Source organism: Emys orbicularis, chromosome 12 (genome assembly GCF_028017835.1).
Source record: "Emys orbicularis isolate rEmyOrb1 chromosome 12, rEmyOrb1.hap1, whole genome shotgun sequence".
NCBI lineage: Eukaryota > Metazoa > Chordata > Testudines > Emydidae > Emys > Emys orbicularis.
The window spans coordinates 15900107-15916589 of NC_088694.1; the positions used below are offsets into that span (position 1 = coordinate 15900107).

Genomic DNA, 16483 nt, shown 5'->3' on the forward strand with positions numbered 1-16483 from the left:
TTACAGCAGCAGCCAATAGGAACCCAAGGCAAGGGGGAATACCCACCTCTTACTTTCCCTGGAACCAGCTATGTCTCTTCTCTGCAGCAGCAGCTAATTCACTTTAATTCTGCACAGAGCAATGTTCTAAGTGGAATTTATAAGCCCACAAAAAATTATCATCAAAGCCTAGAAAACCACTCACTGTGAAGCCTATTTAAAGCTCAACAAAAAACACCAATAGATTAACTGACACAGAGCACCTCCAGAACTCAATAAGTACAGAGGTGGGGTTTCCACCTTCTGGCACAGATCATACTTATTTGTTTGTTTTAATCAGTCTCATAAAAGCTATATATGTAGCCAGAAGTTCAAGACTTTCTTGAATACAGAGCAGAGCAGGGTGCTAACCAGGACAGCATTCACCTAGATAAGAATTTTCCTACCCGTTTTTATTTCTTCATTATATTTTAGTGCCTGCATTTTGCTACAGTAACTGTCCAGGCCTTTAGGTTAAGTTTTTCAAAACTAGGAGCCTCAAGCTAAATTTCTAAATCCATATTTAGGCACCTGTCTGCTTTTCAAAAGTGCTGAGCACCCAACACATCCAGTTGCTTCAGTAAGAGCTGATGGGTGCTTAGCATTTTTGAAAGTCAGGCAGGTGCCTAAATATGGACATCGGAGCTTAACTTTAGGGTCCTAGTTTAGAAAATCTTGGCCTTACTTGCTCTCTCTGTGCCCCTTTCCCCTATGCTATGTAATACAAATGAAGGAAAAAGATTCATCAATACTTAGCCCCTTCCATCCAAAGATCTCCCAGGAGATCAGGAACATTGTCTTCAGAAATTAAACTAGGGCACAAGAAGTGAAGTGTCTTGCCCCAGGATACCCAGAGAGTCAGTGGCAAAAGCAGAGGTAGAACACAAGTCTCTCGACTCCCAGTCCTAACTTAGACCGTGCCTCCTGTGAGTCTCGTATGAAGGGGAAAGGACATTGGAAAAATGTGATCCTGACATATATTAAACACACACCATCCAGTTACATTTTAAAGGAGATCTACAAAGATTATGACATGACAAGTACCAAGGAGGTGAAATGTGAGCAACTGATAGGGGAAGGACTTCTTATTCCGGCAGTTTATAACCTTGTTTTTGTTAATATTAATTCCCCAGGAAATCAATCAGAACCTCAGTCCTGACATGGGGAAAAAGCTCTCCTAGACAGACAGAAGAGCTCAATCTCCTGATCCATTTGAGCAGTGGCCTTTCTGTTCAAAGAAGCATATTACTGCCACTGGTAACTACCTTTCTGGATACTTGCCAGCCAGAATCTGGACTGAGCCCACCAACCCATTTCACACAGGCAACCACAAAAAGAATTGTACCCCTGGGATCTCTATCTTAGACACTTAAATCATTGCAGTGGCAATGACTCGTAGGCACTAGCAAGGTGGGCTGAGCTTGATCTGATGCTGTAGCACAAAGTAAGCTTCATCTCCCATTATCAATCCCCGAGCTGCTTTTCCAACAATGGCATTTAGAAAACCATTCTCTCCCTTAGGCATCAGAAAAAAGTTGGTTAGCCCATCAGTTGAAGCAGATGAATGAAGACTAAGTTAATCAGCTCCTGCTCTAGAGATAACATTACAATTCTAATGGAAAGGAAACTACCTATTTTATTCTACCCAGTCTAATGAGAAATTCTGATAATTCATAGAAGGAAAGCATCGTCAATAATTATCATGCTCCTGACAACTGGCATAAATATATCTCTAATATTAACTTGAAAGCTATTACAAAGAAAATGAAAGAGCATTAATTCCTGCAAGGGACCTGCACTCACTGCTTGAAAGTGCAATGCAAAGCTAAATACTAATGATGCTGTAGGCATGGAGTTATGAGTAAGTGAGAAGAAAGCAAGGAAAAATGGGAATGTTCCTCTCTGTATATTTTAAAGGGACACTATCAACTAAAATCAGATAAACATGTTTGCTTACAATGTCATTAACATAACTGTATATTATGAAAGATGACTTGTAAAGGATTATTTTTAAATGAGCTTGTGCCTGTTTTGCTTCTTTATGATGGATAATAAAATCCTGACAGGAGTTTTTAATTTTTTTTTTTAACTTTAGAAATATCTGAATGTCAACTCCAATCTTCCCAGGTTTTAACGGAGGACCTCTGGGAGGTTAATGGAGAGCTCTTACAGCCTAAAGGGCTGGCGGCCTCAGATCTTTAACAAGAACTTTATTTATCTAAAATGTTAGACACTGGAGTTTAATAGGTCTTAACAAAACACACAATTCTATTGAAAGAATTTTTAAAATCCAATTTACTTTCTAATATTTTATGCTTTTTTCCTTTTCTGCATTTGTCTCAGCTTTGACTATGTACATTCATCAAATTAATTTAACTTTTAAAAAAATATATAGTTGGTTTCACTTTCAGATTCCCAATGCTGCAATATTTGGACACAAGAGAGCATTTACTGTTTTTTTAAAAAGCAACTGTTTCCATGGAATTTAATAAAAAGTCATGGAAACATTTCTATTGGTTTTAAATCTTATAGACAACAGGGGATGTTGTGAAGGCCAAAAGTATAACTGGGTTCAAAAAAGAATTAGATAAGTTCATGGAGAGTAGGTCCATCAATGGCTATTAGCCAAGATGGTCAGGGATGCAACCCCATGCTCTGGGTATCCCTAACCCTCTGACTGCTAGAAGCTGGGCATGGATGGAAGAGAATGGATCACTCAATAAACTGCTGTGTTTTGTTCATTCCCTCTGAAGCATCTGGCATTGGCCACTGCCGGAAGACAGGACACTGGGCTAGATGGACCACTGGTCTGATCCAGAAGGGCTATTCTTATGTTCTTAATTGTTTTACAATTAAGCTGAATCTGAATGGAAGTTTCCCTTTAAAAAGGTGTGTTTTGGTTTTCTAAAGTGTGAGTGATAAAGGAATTGCATCAAATGCAAATATTTAGCCAATGGCTTTTACTTTCCTTCAATATATTTTCAAAACCACTTCTATCCTTGTTTCCACATGCTAAATGTGGTTTTGGTTGTGAGAGAAGGAATATATTTTTATCAAAGCTCTAGCGGCTGTAGTGTGGTTTTGAATTCCCACAATATTGCTCTGGCAGGCCAGATACTAATGGAATCACACGTTGGAGAGGGTTTTCAGTATTGCCAACCCCAAACATTCAAAAATAATGAGTCAAGCCCCCCAGAATAATATTGGCTTAAAAACCTGAGATTTTAAAAAATAGTAAGTGTTGGTCTTCTTTATATTTGCCTACTGAGGTTTGGGGGCCTTTAGGGTAACAATTTCAAACTTTTCTCTACAACCATAAAAAGTCTCAAAACTTACAGCTTTCATTTAAAAAAAAAAAAAAAAGTAATTCTCACATAATCAAATGAATTCAGGAGCAAGGGCTTTTAGAAAGACATCAAATACCACGAGATCCTTGATAAAAGTGTGAGAGTTGGCAATACAGGGTTTTGATCCACTGAAAGAAAGAGATGGTATTGATTCTTTATAACCAGAACTCTGATATTTTCTAAAATACAATTCTCCTGTCTCCTCTGGATGGTGGAAGAGACCCATTCAGCCCAGGGCACAGGTTAAATCTTTGGATAAAAGGTATGAAATGTATCAAAAACCAGCCAGCTTCTCCCTTACAGAGCCCAAACTCTGCTTTTCTTCTGCAGAGTATATGGACTTCACAGGAGAAGGCATTTCTTTTGCTCTGTAATTTCCGAGTGAGTTCTTTCGGTGTGACATTATATTTTGTAATCTGTCAATTTTGTACAGCAATGTATATTTATAATTGGTGTAAAATCGTTTACACGGTTGCCTGCAAGATATGTTCTATAAATTGCTAAATGGAGAACTATTGAAAATTATACGTAATGGACAGTTTAAAGAAGCAGGAAAAAAGAAGGAATGGGAAACACAAAGAACTAAGAGTACTGCTCAAATAAGAGTGCTGCAAATTTTGGAAGTGTTCTAACACGTTCTGAAATCACTAGTAAAACTATTTCCTACACTGTGGGAGAGAGAGATATTGCACATATACACCCAGAGAACACAGTAAAAGAGGAAAAGAAAATGGAGCAACTTTAACTCCATTTTTGACACAGCCATTGGAGATACTATCCACTCAGAAGAACCTGCACATATAGGACTCCAATACTCCATACAAATACTTAGGGTCACAAACAAATTGCTTCAGATTGTTTTTTCTGAAGGTTCATGAAGCAAAAATAAAGAAGCAGCTTCTATATTCATCCTGCTTAGAGGGAAGGATTATAATAAATCCTGTAAAACAGTAACAAAAACTAGTATTCAGTCAAACATCTACTGCTCCTAACTCTATGACCAGAACTCTGTCCTTGTAGAGCTTTTCAGCTTATGGCAATAGAGATGCTTAACAGTTCAGCCAGGCCAGAGCGACACACCTGCAGAGTTCTTACATGCCATACAGGCAAGAACTCAGATTGCCCATTCTTCCCACCTATAAAGAACTCGGGTACAAATTCTTATCTCCCAGCTGTTACTCTCATCCTCCAGCTCCAACCCAGACACAGGTCCCTGTTCCTGGAGAAGAAGGATAATCTCATGCTTAAGGCACTAGACTGGAACTCCAAAGATCTGGGTTCAATTTCCAGCTGTGCCAGTGTATTCTTGGGAAGTTACTTAACCTCTCTATGCATCAGTTCCTAGCCTATGAAATAGGGAAAGTGAGACCTCTCTATTCAACAGTGATGCTGAGAGGATAAATTCATTAATATTTGTGAAGGGCTCAAATAATATGGTAATGGGAACCATAAAATCCCTATAAAAAGGGAGAGGAATCTCTATCTCCCACTACCTATACAGAAGCTCTGTTCTACCACAGTTACTAGCAACACCCCAGGCAAGTCCCTGCAGTGCAAGTTACATTGCAAAGTGCTGACAATAACATGCATGAAATTAAGACGTTCTCACACATTTCTGGTGGGGGGGGGGCAGAATAAATCAGCAAGTCTCCACCCATTTCCTGCCTAGCCATGCCGCCCTTCCTCTCCAACAACCCCTTACATGTTCCTAACATGAGGAGAGAACTGTATCAGTGCCCATTTCTTCCACAGATTTTACACTTTTCTCAACAAGGCCCTGAATAGACAGCTATGGAACTAACCATTCAATGCCCAAAACGCAGAATCACAGACCAACAATTTAACAAGTTGCCATGCAGCGAATGGTACCAGTCCTGGAGGGGAGAGCCTAAACTAACAGTATGCATAGAGGAACCAAAACTGTTACTGCTGCTGCATCTTGGGATATAGTAGCAAAGAGCGAGAATGAGATTTTCCTTGCACTTTACAGTGTGTATATTTAATTTAAAAGTAGGGAAACAATAGGTGGAATGCACCATCTATTCCAGCCCAGAGAAAGAGGAAAAGCCTGATTTTATTTTAGAAAAATTTCGTCAGTGCAACCCCCTCTCTTTTTCTTCATGGGTCAGAGTAAATCTGGGCAGCCTGCCATTTCAGAACCAGCCAAACACGTTAAACCTGCCTGTGACACCCACCCACGTTGCAGGATCCCACCTTCTCTATCCTTGAAGGTCTCATCACAGGATTCAGCCACTCAGGATGCTCCCCTGTTGTGCCTTGGCTGCTGTAAGATTCAAGTCTCACTCAGTGTGGGTGTGGGGGACAAAGGGGGAGGTGGTAATCCCAGATCACGCACATTTGTCATTCAGTGGCAACAGGCCCCCCAGCACAGAGAACTGCCAAATTTGCTGGGTCACTGCAATGGGATCTTCCAGAATGGACGAGAGGGAGTGATGAACCATCGGAAGGTGGCAGTGATACGGGGAGCTGCTAAAGGTCAGGAAGAAGGAAATGGCAGTTTGGAGCCCTGGGTTTCAGACAAGGGTCGAAGTGGGAAAAAAAAGTGGTACTCTGAAATTCCCACTTGAGACACCAAAACGAGACTCCACTGACAGCTCATCTTCATAGTAAGACAGTCCCTATCCTTTCCTGCATGCTTCAATCAAAGTGATTTATTTTATACAGACAACCCATTGAAATAAGCCAAATGGTTCTCAAACCTGTTGTTCCAAGCTGTCTACAAACTCAAACAGGTATCACTACATCAGTTACTCTCACTTCATAGTTTGAAAGTCTTCTTTGCAACCACAAGCAAGCGAGGGACTTTTCATTTAGAGTATGCTTTCATGTTTTTAAAAAGTGCCCAGATAAAAGAACAAGTTCGCCATGACCCAGCCCAGTTTGACTTCTGGATGCAGAAAGAGAGAACCTCAATGTTTTCCCAGCTATGTATATTTTGCTGAATGTTCATGTTTCCCTACCACTAATATCATTATTATAGGTGGAACCTATAGTTAAGGTTGCTCAACAGTTCCCATTATAAGAACCTGTTGCCAGTTGCTTATAATTTACCAAATTTTAACCATTCGGACTGAAATTTTCCAAGCTGTTTATCTGCATCAGGCTGAATTTTATTTATTTATTTTTTGGGGGGGAAATAATAGCAAAAATGGTTTGTCCATTTCATCAAATGAAATCAGAGCAAAAGATGTTGCTTTGCCCATGTGAAAAAAATGCTTAGAACCATTGAGAAGCTCTTGTGCCTCCATGCTTTGGAGGAGGGATTTGAAATTTGGCCGGGGGGTCGTGCTGGTGTCAGGGATGTTCCGGTGAGACTCTGATCAAGTTATCCTCTGAACAATCACAGTTCACGCATGCTCAGCAGAGACTCGTTAGAGTTTGGCATGCTCTGTCCCCTGAGAGCTCCTATGTGCTGACCAGACTGTGTACATGCCATTCCCACAGCGTGATTGGGCATGCTCCATCCCAGTGTGGCAGTGGCTAAGCAGGACTTTCCCTGTAACTGCAGGTGCCAGGGGCTGCTGTGGCACTGATCCCAGAAACTGAAAGCAGGCAGATTGTCCCTCTTGTGCTCTCAGTGCTGCCCTGGCTGACACACAGGCAGCATGGAGGAGGAGGAGGAAGCAACCTTTCTGCTGGGGACACAAACTGGACCAGGAGGCGAGGTAGATGGAGCAGATTAGGACAAGCAGCCTGATGGAGGAAGCCTGGGGGGGCAGGGGATACTGGGACAGGCTGACAAGGAGACTGGGTGCTGGAGGGAGGGAACTGGGACAGGGAGGGACTGCGAGCGTGCGGGGCGTGGGAGGACAGATCAAATGAGGAGCCAAAGAGGATGGAGATGGTGACTGGAACTAGCAGGGGAAGGAAACTGGGAGCTAGAGTGGGGGGGGGGGGGAAGGACTGGGACCAGCTAGGGGAGGAGACTGGGATGAGGAGCTGGAGGGGGAAGAGGAAAAGAGAGGAGCAAGACAGCACTGGCACAGAGACAGGTTTGGAGGGGAGGAGAGAAGAGGGTGCCTGGAAAGGAAATCCAGCTTCCTGAGTCTCAACATTCCTCTGTTGTCAGTAAATATTACTGAAACCCACTGGCAAAGAGCATGTGCCTCATCCCCCTCTAGTGCTGGTTCACAGAGGATGACAAGTCTATGGAGAGGATGTAATTTCAACACAAGATGCTTATAGAGCATCTTTCATCCCAAGATGATGTACAAATTCTACAAACTATAGATGTGTGTGTGTGTGTGCGCGCACGCGCGCGCACACACATACACACACAGGGGAATAGTTCCATTCACCATCCACCAAATGTGGACATCTCTCAGATTTAACACAACAGCTATTTAACCCACAGCAACACCACATAACAGCTTAGAAAAGGACTTCTTTAACTACTCAATTTCACTACAAGAAATAATAATTTTTCTGTTGTGTTGGTTAGTTACAATCAATTATCCATTGTAATGTTTACAACACTCCCCGGAAATATCAAACCTACTGTCTAGGCCATGCTGGTGGTGGGAGGGTGGAGTATTTCTGACAACACTTTCTCCATGTGCTATAAACAGCTTTCAAACACTCACATTTTTAAAAGAAGGTATAGCTGCAGACTGAAGTAGTTTGCGAACAGCATGAGACACAGTGCTGTGGTTCCCCTCCGCTTGAAGCACTTGTTCTTCTAGAAAAGAGACATGGCGTCCAACCATTTTAACAAATGCCTGTGGGAGGGGACAGAAAAAAAATCTAATGAGAATTACTAGCATCGGCACATTGGTTTTCAATACTATCCAGGCTACTGATCCAGAGTCAAATCAATGGCTTCAGCAAGATGTCAGAATGCACTATTATTAATAGGAGTAGCAATAGGGATGCATTTTCAAACCCGGACTCTAATTTTCCACCTATAGCCAGTAAGATGAGTAATTACTCACGGGGGGAAATGATTTAGCGCCAATTTTTCCAATACACAAAAATTTTCAAATGCACAATTTTGCTCCTTGTTTGCAAACAGACTAGATGAGCACTTGCATACTCGCTGAAAATCTGACCATAGACATCCAACTACATTATTTGTTTGCACTTGCAAACTGGTGGTCAGAAGACTAAATTCATTTGCACTTATAATTGGTTGTGGGTAGAAAACGGCAGAAGCAAAATTATTATTAGTCTTAGGGTATGTCTACACCCAGCCGCTAGTTCGGCGGCTGGCAATCGAAGTTCTGGGTTCGACTTATCGCGTCTTGTCTGGACGCGATAAGTCGAACCAGGAAGTGCTCGCCGTCGACTGCGGTACTCCAGCTAGACGAGAGGAGTACCGCGGAGTCGACGGGGGAGCCTGCCTGCCGCGTGTGGACCGAGGTAAGTTCGAACTAAGGTACTTCGAACTTCAGCTACGTTATTCACGTAGCTGAAGTTGCGTACCTTAGTTCGATTTGGGGGTTTAGTGTAGACCAAGCCTAAGTGACTAGACGGAGGTCTCTGAACTTCTGGCCTAAGACGTCCTCTGATTTCTTGTTGAATCCAGTTGTAAGAGGCGCTGGGCACAGGAGTGTTCTAGCTGAATGATCACTACATCCAGATCCATAGAACAGTGAAACGCCAAATCAATCACAAGCAGAGAAACAGAGTCTCCATCTAGCAAGGACAGCATGAGTCCTACTAGACATCCTAGAATGCCAAATCAGGGCAGTCAGGATAAAAACAGCTCCCATCAACTATAACATTTTTTTTTTTTAACCTGCAGCCGAGTGACACTCAAAGGTGTGAAATTCTTTTCTACTTTTGTAAACATCAAATACAATAATACATCACTTCCCATATGATTCTTTCAGCTGAATGCCCCCCACTGGTCAGCACAAGCTTCAGACACGCATTGAAACTGGCTTTTGGAAAAAAACTGATCCATGTATCCAAATGATCACAATAGAATGATCACTAAAACCCAAATTCCACTGTAATACTCTCCCACGTACACACAAATTGCTACAAGGCAGAGTTTATAGGACTGTCTTAATTGTGAGCTCTCCACGGCAGGTACTCTCTTATTTTATCTTTCTACAGAACCCACTTTCTACTTTGCTGAATCAAGGCTCTGAAGAGTAGCTCTAGTCTGAAAATAAATCTTGTACAAATGACACCTTCTTATTCAATAGATCTGTATCCTATGTGTATTTTGAGTTGGATCTACTCACTTTGCTGGCAAAAGTGAATTTTTTTCTACTTTTTTACTCTAGTTAGCCTTGCAGAGCTACAGGAGAAAGAGGTGGAGTTTAAATCCTGCTTGTGTATAACCACAGAATTGTCAATTCAGTTCCATTTACCAGGGACAGAATGTGGTCCTGCTACACCTGTGCAAACCCCAGATGGCAAAGTTGTTGCAGAGGTGTCACTGAGGACAGAATCTGGCCTGCAGAATTTTTTAGTACTGGTTATAATACGAGACAGAATGACCCTGTGATGAAATGGAGATATTGTTTTATCCCTACTCAGTAGAATCAAATAAAATAAGAGGCAGCACAGGTATCAACAGGGTGTAAAATTACTGTCCATCTTGAGAGTAACCGCATCAAATACTCCATTTGGCTTGAAAAGTGTTTTCTAGGACCCAGCTAGCCAAGAAACAAATCTCAGATTGTGGCCCTTGGCAAAAAATAAGAAGTGGTAATCCAAGTTTGTTTTTTAAATAATTTTCAATTCAAATTAAACACTGAAGTAGTAACTATCGATAAAGAAATAGTAGGTGAAAGAGGGTTCTCTCACTGTTAGAGAAGGGGAGGTAGGAGTCAGGGGCTTTGCCATTTACTTGCTTATAATTTTAGGCATGTCACTAGAGCAAAGATTTGCTAAGACAGAAGCCCAAATAAACTTAGGGTGGGATTTTCAAAAGTGCCTAAAGGAATTAGGCACCCGACTCCCACAGTCCGTTTGAGCACCTAAATCCATTAGGGTGTGATTTTCAAAATGTGCCTACGTCAATATTCAGGCACCTCCCTGGTTTTCAAAAGTGTTGAGAACCCAATAGCTCTTATTGAGGTTGGGATGCTCAGCACTTTTGAAAACCAGGGCGGTACCTAATTGTCTTAGGACCCTAGCGTTAGACTCTTACTTTTGAAAATTTTGCCCTGAAGCTCCATGACTCAGTTTCCCCATCTGTAAAATAGGACAATACCTACCAGCTTCACAGTGCTGTAGCTGGATATAAAATACTTCAGAGCCCTTGGATGAAAGGTGGCATAAAAGGGCAAAGAAATTTGCTCTGGAAAATACAATGCTTTAAATACAATTAAATCAATTGCCATTCCTGCCCTCAACACTAAACCTTGTGGGAGGGGAGGGGACGGGGAGAGTTATTTTGCTACTTTGTACAGGGGTAGAGCTCAAAGCTTGTGAACTGCCCACCTGGAATTGATGCCACGAACATTTAGCTTCTTCCACTTCTCCAAGTCAGTTAGAAGTGATATTAAACATTATGTAATTTATCTTGTCATGTTTTAATTATATTCATCCCAGAGGCAACCTTGCCCTGAGCTGACACTGTAATTTTAATATACTGCTTACTAAATATGGTGAGGACATCATCTTAGTGAATCGTACTGGCTTCCCTCATTCAGGATACACCAAACACTAAAACGCTGCAGAAGAGGGGAGCACAGAGATATCTTTTACAAAATTACACAAGACTATTATCAACAAGCTGAAACTGATGGACATGAGACCTGACCTTTTTAAAAAAAAAAAAAAAAACGTAAACACCATGGCATAAATCCCCCTACAAGTCACAAAGACCTGATCATTATGGATACCTTAAATCTAATACTAGGAGTTGGTGAATTAGAAAATAAATTATTCTTTAAGGCCCCAATCCCGCAAGCACTTACACAAGTGCTGTATTTTAGGCCACTGATTTAAAACAAACAAGCAAACAAAAAACATACTGCCTGATGGAACAAAATTTGTCGCAAATATGTGAGCACTCCGCACAATTCCAGAGGAAGGGCAACCTCAGAAGCACATTCCACTCTCCCCCCCCCCCCCCCAAGAATGCAAATCTCAATGTAACAAACCTCTAATTTATCAACTTTGGCATAGATGTTGTTCATTTCTACCACCTTGGCTTTAATGAGCGGAATGGTCTCATCCAGGATCTGGGATGTATCGCTTCTAATCTGCACAGAAAACGAAAGTATCTCACAGCAGAAAGCATCATCATGATAAATACACAGCACCTCAACAGCAACTTTCACCTGACCATTTCAAAGCACAAGCTTTAGTAGGACAAGTAATGGTCTTAATCTGCAGCAAGAGAGATTTAGGTTAGATATTAGGAAAAACTTTCTAACTCTCAGGGCAGGTCTTCACTACGGGGGGGGGGGGGGGTCGATTTAAGATACGCAAATTCAGCTACGCAAATAGCGTAACTGAATTCGACGTATCGGAGCCGACTTACCCCGCTGTGAGGACGGCGGCAAAATCGACCTCCGCGGCTCCCAGTCGACGGCGCTTACTCCCACCTCCGCTGGTGGAGTAAGAGCGTCGATTCGGGGATCGATTGTCGCGTCCCGACGAGACGCGATAATTCGATCCCCGAGAGGTCGATTTCTACCTGCCAATTCAGGCGGGTAGCGTAGACCTAGCCTCAGGGTAGTTAAGTTCTGGAATAGGTTTCCTAGGGAGGTTTTGGAATCCCCATCATTAGAGGTTTTTAAGAATAGGTTGGACAAACACCTGTCAGGGATAGTCTAGGACTCTAGGTTTACTTGGTCCTGGTTCCCCGCAGGGGGCTGGGCTTGATGACCTATTGACGTTCCTTCCAGCCCTACATTTCTATGATTCTATGATTAATTAGGCAAATTACAAAGCACCCCATTGAAACAGCTATTGTTCTACCCAGGATACAAATAAGGAAACTGAAGTTATATGACTTTCCCAAGTCGTTCAGGGAGTCAGTGGAAGAACCAGGAGTAGAACCCATGATCCTGAGTGCAAGCCCTTGCCCCCTCCCAATCTAACCACTAGACCCCAACTACTTCCCCACAAATCTTTTCTCAAGAGAGCTTTTCATTTTCTGTTCAGCAGTTCTGTCAATACAGCTAACCATGGTTAAAAATGTATTTATTTTCCTTCCATCCCCTGACTTTGATTTGATCTGAGAGGCGTTGATTCATATTGGGCGGAATACAATTTCAAATAGTTTTTGATAAGGATAACCTGTAGTTTAGCCTACAGCTATCAGCCCTGGTAGCTAATGAAAAAAACAGGTTGATTCTTAGAGCTTGTCTACAATTAAAACGCTGCGCCATTGCATTTCTTCAGTGCAGACATTACCTACGCCGACGGGAGGGGTTCTCCAATTGGCGTAGGTAATCCACCTCCCTGAGACAGAATTCTTCCATTGACCTACCACTGTGTACGCAGGGAGTTAGGTCGGTTTACCTAAACCGCGCAGGGGGGTGGATTTTTCACACCCCTGACAAACGTAAACTGACCTAATTTTCTAGTGTAGACCCAGTGCCTTGGCCATCACCAAACCCAATAAGAAAGGCAGAGACCATTTAAACTTAACTAACATTGTTCGATTTGTGCTGTAGACAGGCACTAAGCACAGAAATGTAGGAACTGTCATCCTGGATCAGACCTGTGGTCCATCTAGTACAGTATTTTGTCTGTAACAGTGCGCTGTATCAGATGTTTTAAAGAAGCGAGACTATCCATGATGCACAATTATGGCATAAACTGCACAGAGGAAGTTCCTTCCTAACTCCTGTCAGTTAGTGGTAATTTGTACCCTGAAGCAGGAGGGTTTATACCCCTTACATACATTTTTATTTTATCTAATGGGAACCGTGGCTGTTTGTATTAATATTATTTGTAATACTGTAGAGCCGAGGAGACTCAGCCAGAGATCGGGGGCCCATTGTGTTAGGTGCTGTACAAACACAAAACAAAAGAGAGACCCTGCTACAAAGACCTTACTGTCTAAGTATGAAAGATAAGGGACAGCAACTGGATACAGAGAGATGGGGAGTACAAGAAAACGACACAGTATTGGCCATCATGATCAGCAGTGATATCAGTGCACCAGCGGCCTAATCGTTTTCAAGTTTTTTGGAGGCATCATCTATATAAATGCCTGATCCTTATTTGGAGTTCTGCGAAGCATGAAGTTAGTGAAAACTGAGTATTACCCTATTTGGTATATAAACAGCCTTCAGTGATTAGCTTAGTGAGAACTAGTCAGATACCATACCTGTCCTCCAATTTTGGGACCGCAAGCAGTACAGAGAATACAAAATAAAGTGAGGGATAAGGCAGGAATTGAGAAACAGCTATTCCTCCTGCTCTTCACTTCTACGATCTAATGTACCATGATTTCTGACTAGTATATTAGAAAATGAATCTACAAAATTGTACACTGCGCCAAATCATTCATATTATTATGCAGATTAGGGACCTGACCCTGCAGTCCTTACTCAGGCAGAGCCCCCCACACCTTGAACTGTCATTAGTGGGAGTTTTGCCTGAGTAAGGACTGCTGGATTGAGCCATTAGAGTGTGGAGGTTTGTACAGGCAGCAGCATATTCTTAAAAGTATGATGCTTGTTTCATTTTAAAGTATCAGAGCAAACCTGCCCCTTTCTGTGTGCTAATGGGTTCTGCCATAAAAAAAGATTGCGAGCACTTCCAGAAAGGTTGTACAGTAGCAGTGAAGAGGCTGTAATTAGTGCTTCTCTGCTTCTGCTGACTTCTCCCCTCCTAAATTATTAACAATGGAAGCATCAAAAGTAGCAGCAAAGGAACCAAAAAATGAAGGGCCCAACACAACAAGCGACACCCCAAACAACTGCTGCAAAGCCATTCATTCAAAAGGAAACAGTGCTGTGGAAGAGGACTCTTGATGGCACTCTCTCAAAGCGGCTTTAACTTCTGTCCAGCAAAGAAGTGGCTTCTTTTAAGTGAATATGAGTGTTAAAGAAATTCCAGTTAACTTCTGGCCTTAATTTAACAAAAACAAAACAGCAAAGCACCCAAGCGAACAATGAGATTAGATAAACGGCGCACAGTAGCAACACATGAACCAAAGGAACAAAGAGGGCGGCTGGGCCTACTTATATAAGGAATCTCGTTGGGCCTAAGTGGGATGGAGCAGAAGAGGGTTTACATAACCTGTGGGCTGTCATGGCTCTGGCTAGAATTATAATTGCCTCACTCTAGAAGCTCAGGGAAGTCTTCCCCAGAGGCATTTTCTGGCAGACGTTTTGTCCCAGAGGCTGAGGATTTTTTTCTCCCCCAGGCCCTTTTCAGACCACTGGCAAACAAGGTTTTATTGGAACTGATTAGAGTGGAATTGGGGTCTTTCAGCTGAGGTGATAAGGGAATGAAGCTGTGCTGGCTGACCCTGCAGGAGTTTGCTGTGTATTTTGAGATTTCCCCAATTTAAACGTGCCTGCAGTAAAGGAACTTACACAGTGCTTTCTGGGGTGATGGATACTGGAAAAACTTTTAAGTGGAACTATTTTGGGGAAGGGTGTGATTTAACAAAATAGTTATACTGGCACAACTCCTAACGTGGACAAATTAAAATCAAGACTTTTCTTTGCATGGATAAACACTTATAAGAACATAAGAACATTATGCATGCGATGGTCTTACCATTTGGTCTGGTATGATGGTATGCATCCATGCGTCCATTATGCATGCGATGGTCTTACCATTTGGTCTGGTATGATGGTATGCATCCATACGTACACATTTGGATAAGAACAACATATTGTGCACATTATATCTGACAGAAAACCAGCCCAGACAGTGAGATCCCCTCAAAAGGGAACCAGATTCTCTCATTTCCTTTTTTAAAAGAAGGGTATTTCTGTTAAACAAAAATACAGAATGGGACAGTTAATACAGAGGAGTCTGGGGATTGTTTGGTTAGTGCCCTTTAGGCCAGGGGCAGACAGAACACTCTGCTACACAATATTTACAAAACACTGATTGGTGACAAGTTTGGGGTAAGTCATTTAATTTGCGTAAGATTGAAAATTGACCCTCATATTATCCAAGATAAGGCAGCAAACCGTTTTTTCCAGTGTTGGTTAAAAAGGAGCTGGGGAGAAACCACTTAGAGAGCCTACCACTAGATAACTACAATACATACAAACACAGTTTGGGGATGTAGCCAAAACAACTAAGAAGTTATTCAGACCATGTACAGTGAGGGCAAAAATTATCGCCACAGCAAGGTCAAAGCAGCCATGGAATAAAATCTAAATTGTCTTTGAGGGCAAAAACAAACCACTAGTACAAGATGCAGGAGAGCAAATTTTCCAGCAAGCAGTCAGTGATGAAAGGAAATGATATGCAAATATGATTCAAGAAGAGTCATTCTGCAGCCGTCTGCAGAACCACAGCAACAGAAGAGTTCAAGAGGAGTCAGCCCATAACAAAGAAGGGAAGTACTTCTCTTGGTATAGTAACCTTTTTCCAGCCAGAGAAAGCATGACTGGTCTGGAAATTCCACATGATAAAACAAGATTAATTTCTCCTACATGCAATTTGTTATACTTTACTTTATTGAAGATTAAACTGGGTGCTCAGCAGAAGTACCAGAGCACAATGGTCCATAGGAAAAATCTGTATTCCCATTACTAAGCTTTGCTATGTTAACTTGGAAGATTAAAACGTTTTGAGCTTTGTTTAACAACCATTCAAGTCAGCAAGACTAATCTCAGGGAGGGAACAGGCTGAGAGCAATAGCCTAACACAGAGAGTAAACCGAGTAATAATGGAGAACTAAAACACAAGCCAGGAACGGCATGCAAGCTCCAAGTAGGACAGATATCCAGACACAGCAAAACCTAATGCTGCACATAAAATGGCATCCTTGAATGGGAGAGCCTTCTGTATCAAGGTCAAAGCCTTAGAACCAAAACATGCAGCGGAGTTCTAGTGGCATCAGTTAAATAAGAACTGTGCCAACGTCGGAACCTTAGAACCAAAGCACACACTGGAGTTTAAAGGGTGCCAATTAAATATGGATAGATTTTTGATATATTAATATTTTTAAACAAATTTATAGTTAATAAATGAAGTCATATTCAACA

At 41.9% G+C, this 16483-nt stretch overlaps 1 protein-coding gene across 1 annotated transcript in view; it reads right to left on the reverse strand.

Annotated features, from left to right (window-relative positions):
- The window catches only part of BCAS4 (breast carcinoma amplified sequence 4), a 60793-nt gene that overhangs the window by 24338 nt on the left and 19972 nt on the right, over positions 1-16483 (reverse strand). The window contains exons 3-4 of the mRNA XM_065415003.1: positions 11450-11551; positions 7970-8104 (exon numbers count right to left, since the gene is read on the reverse strand). Of these exons, the coding sequence (XP_065271075.1) occupies positions 7970-8104; positions 11450-11551 (237 nt within the window). The remainder of the gene's footprint in view (positions 1-7969; positions 8105-11449; positions 11552-16483) is intronic.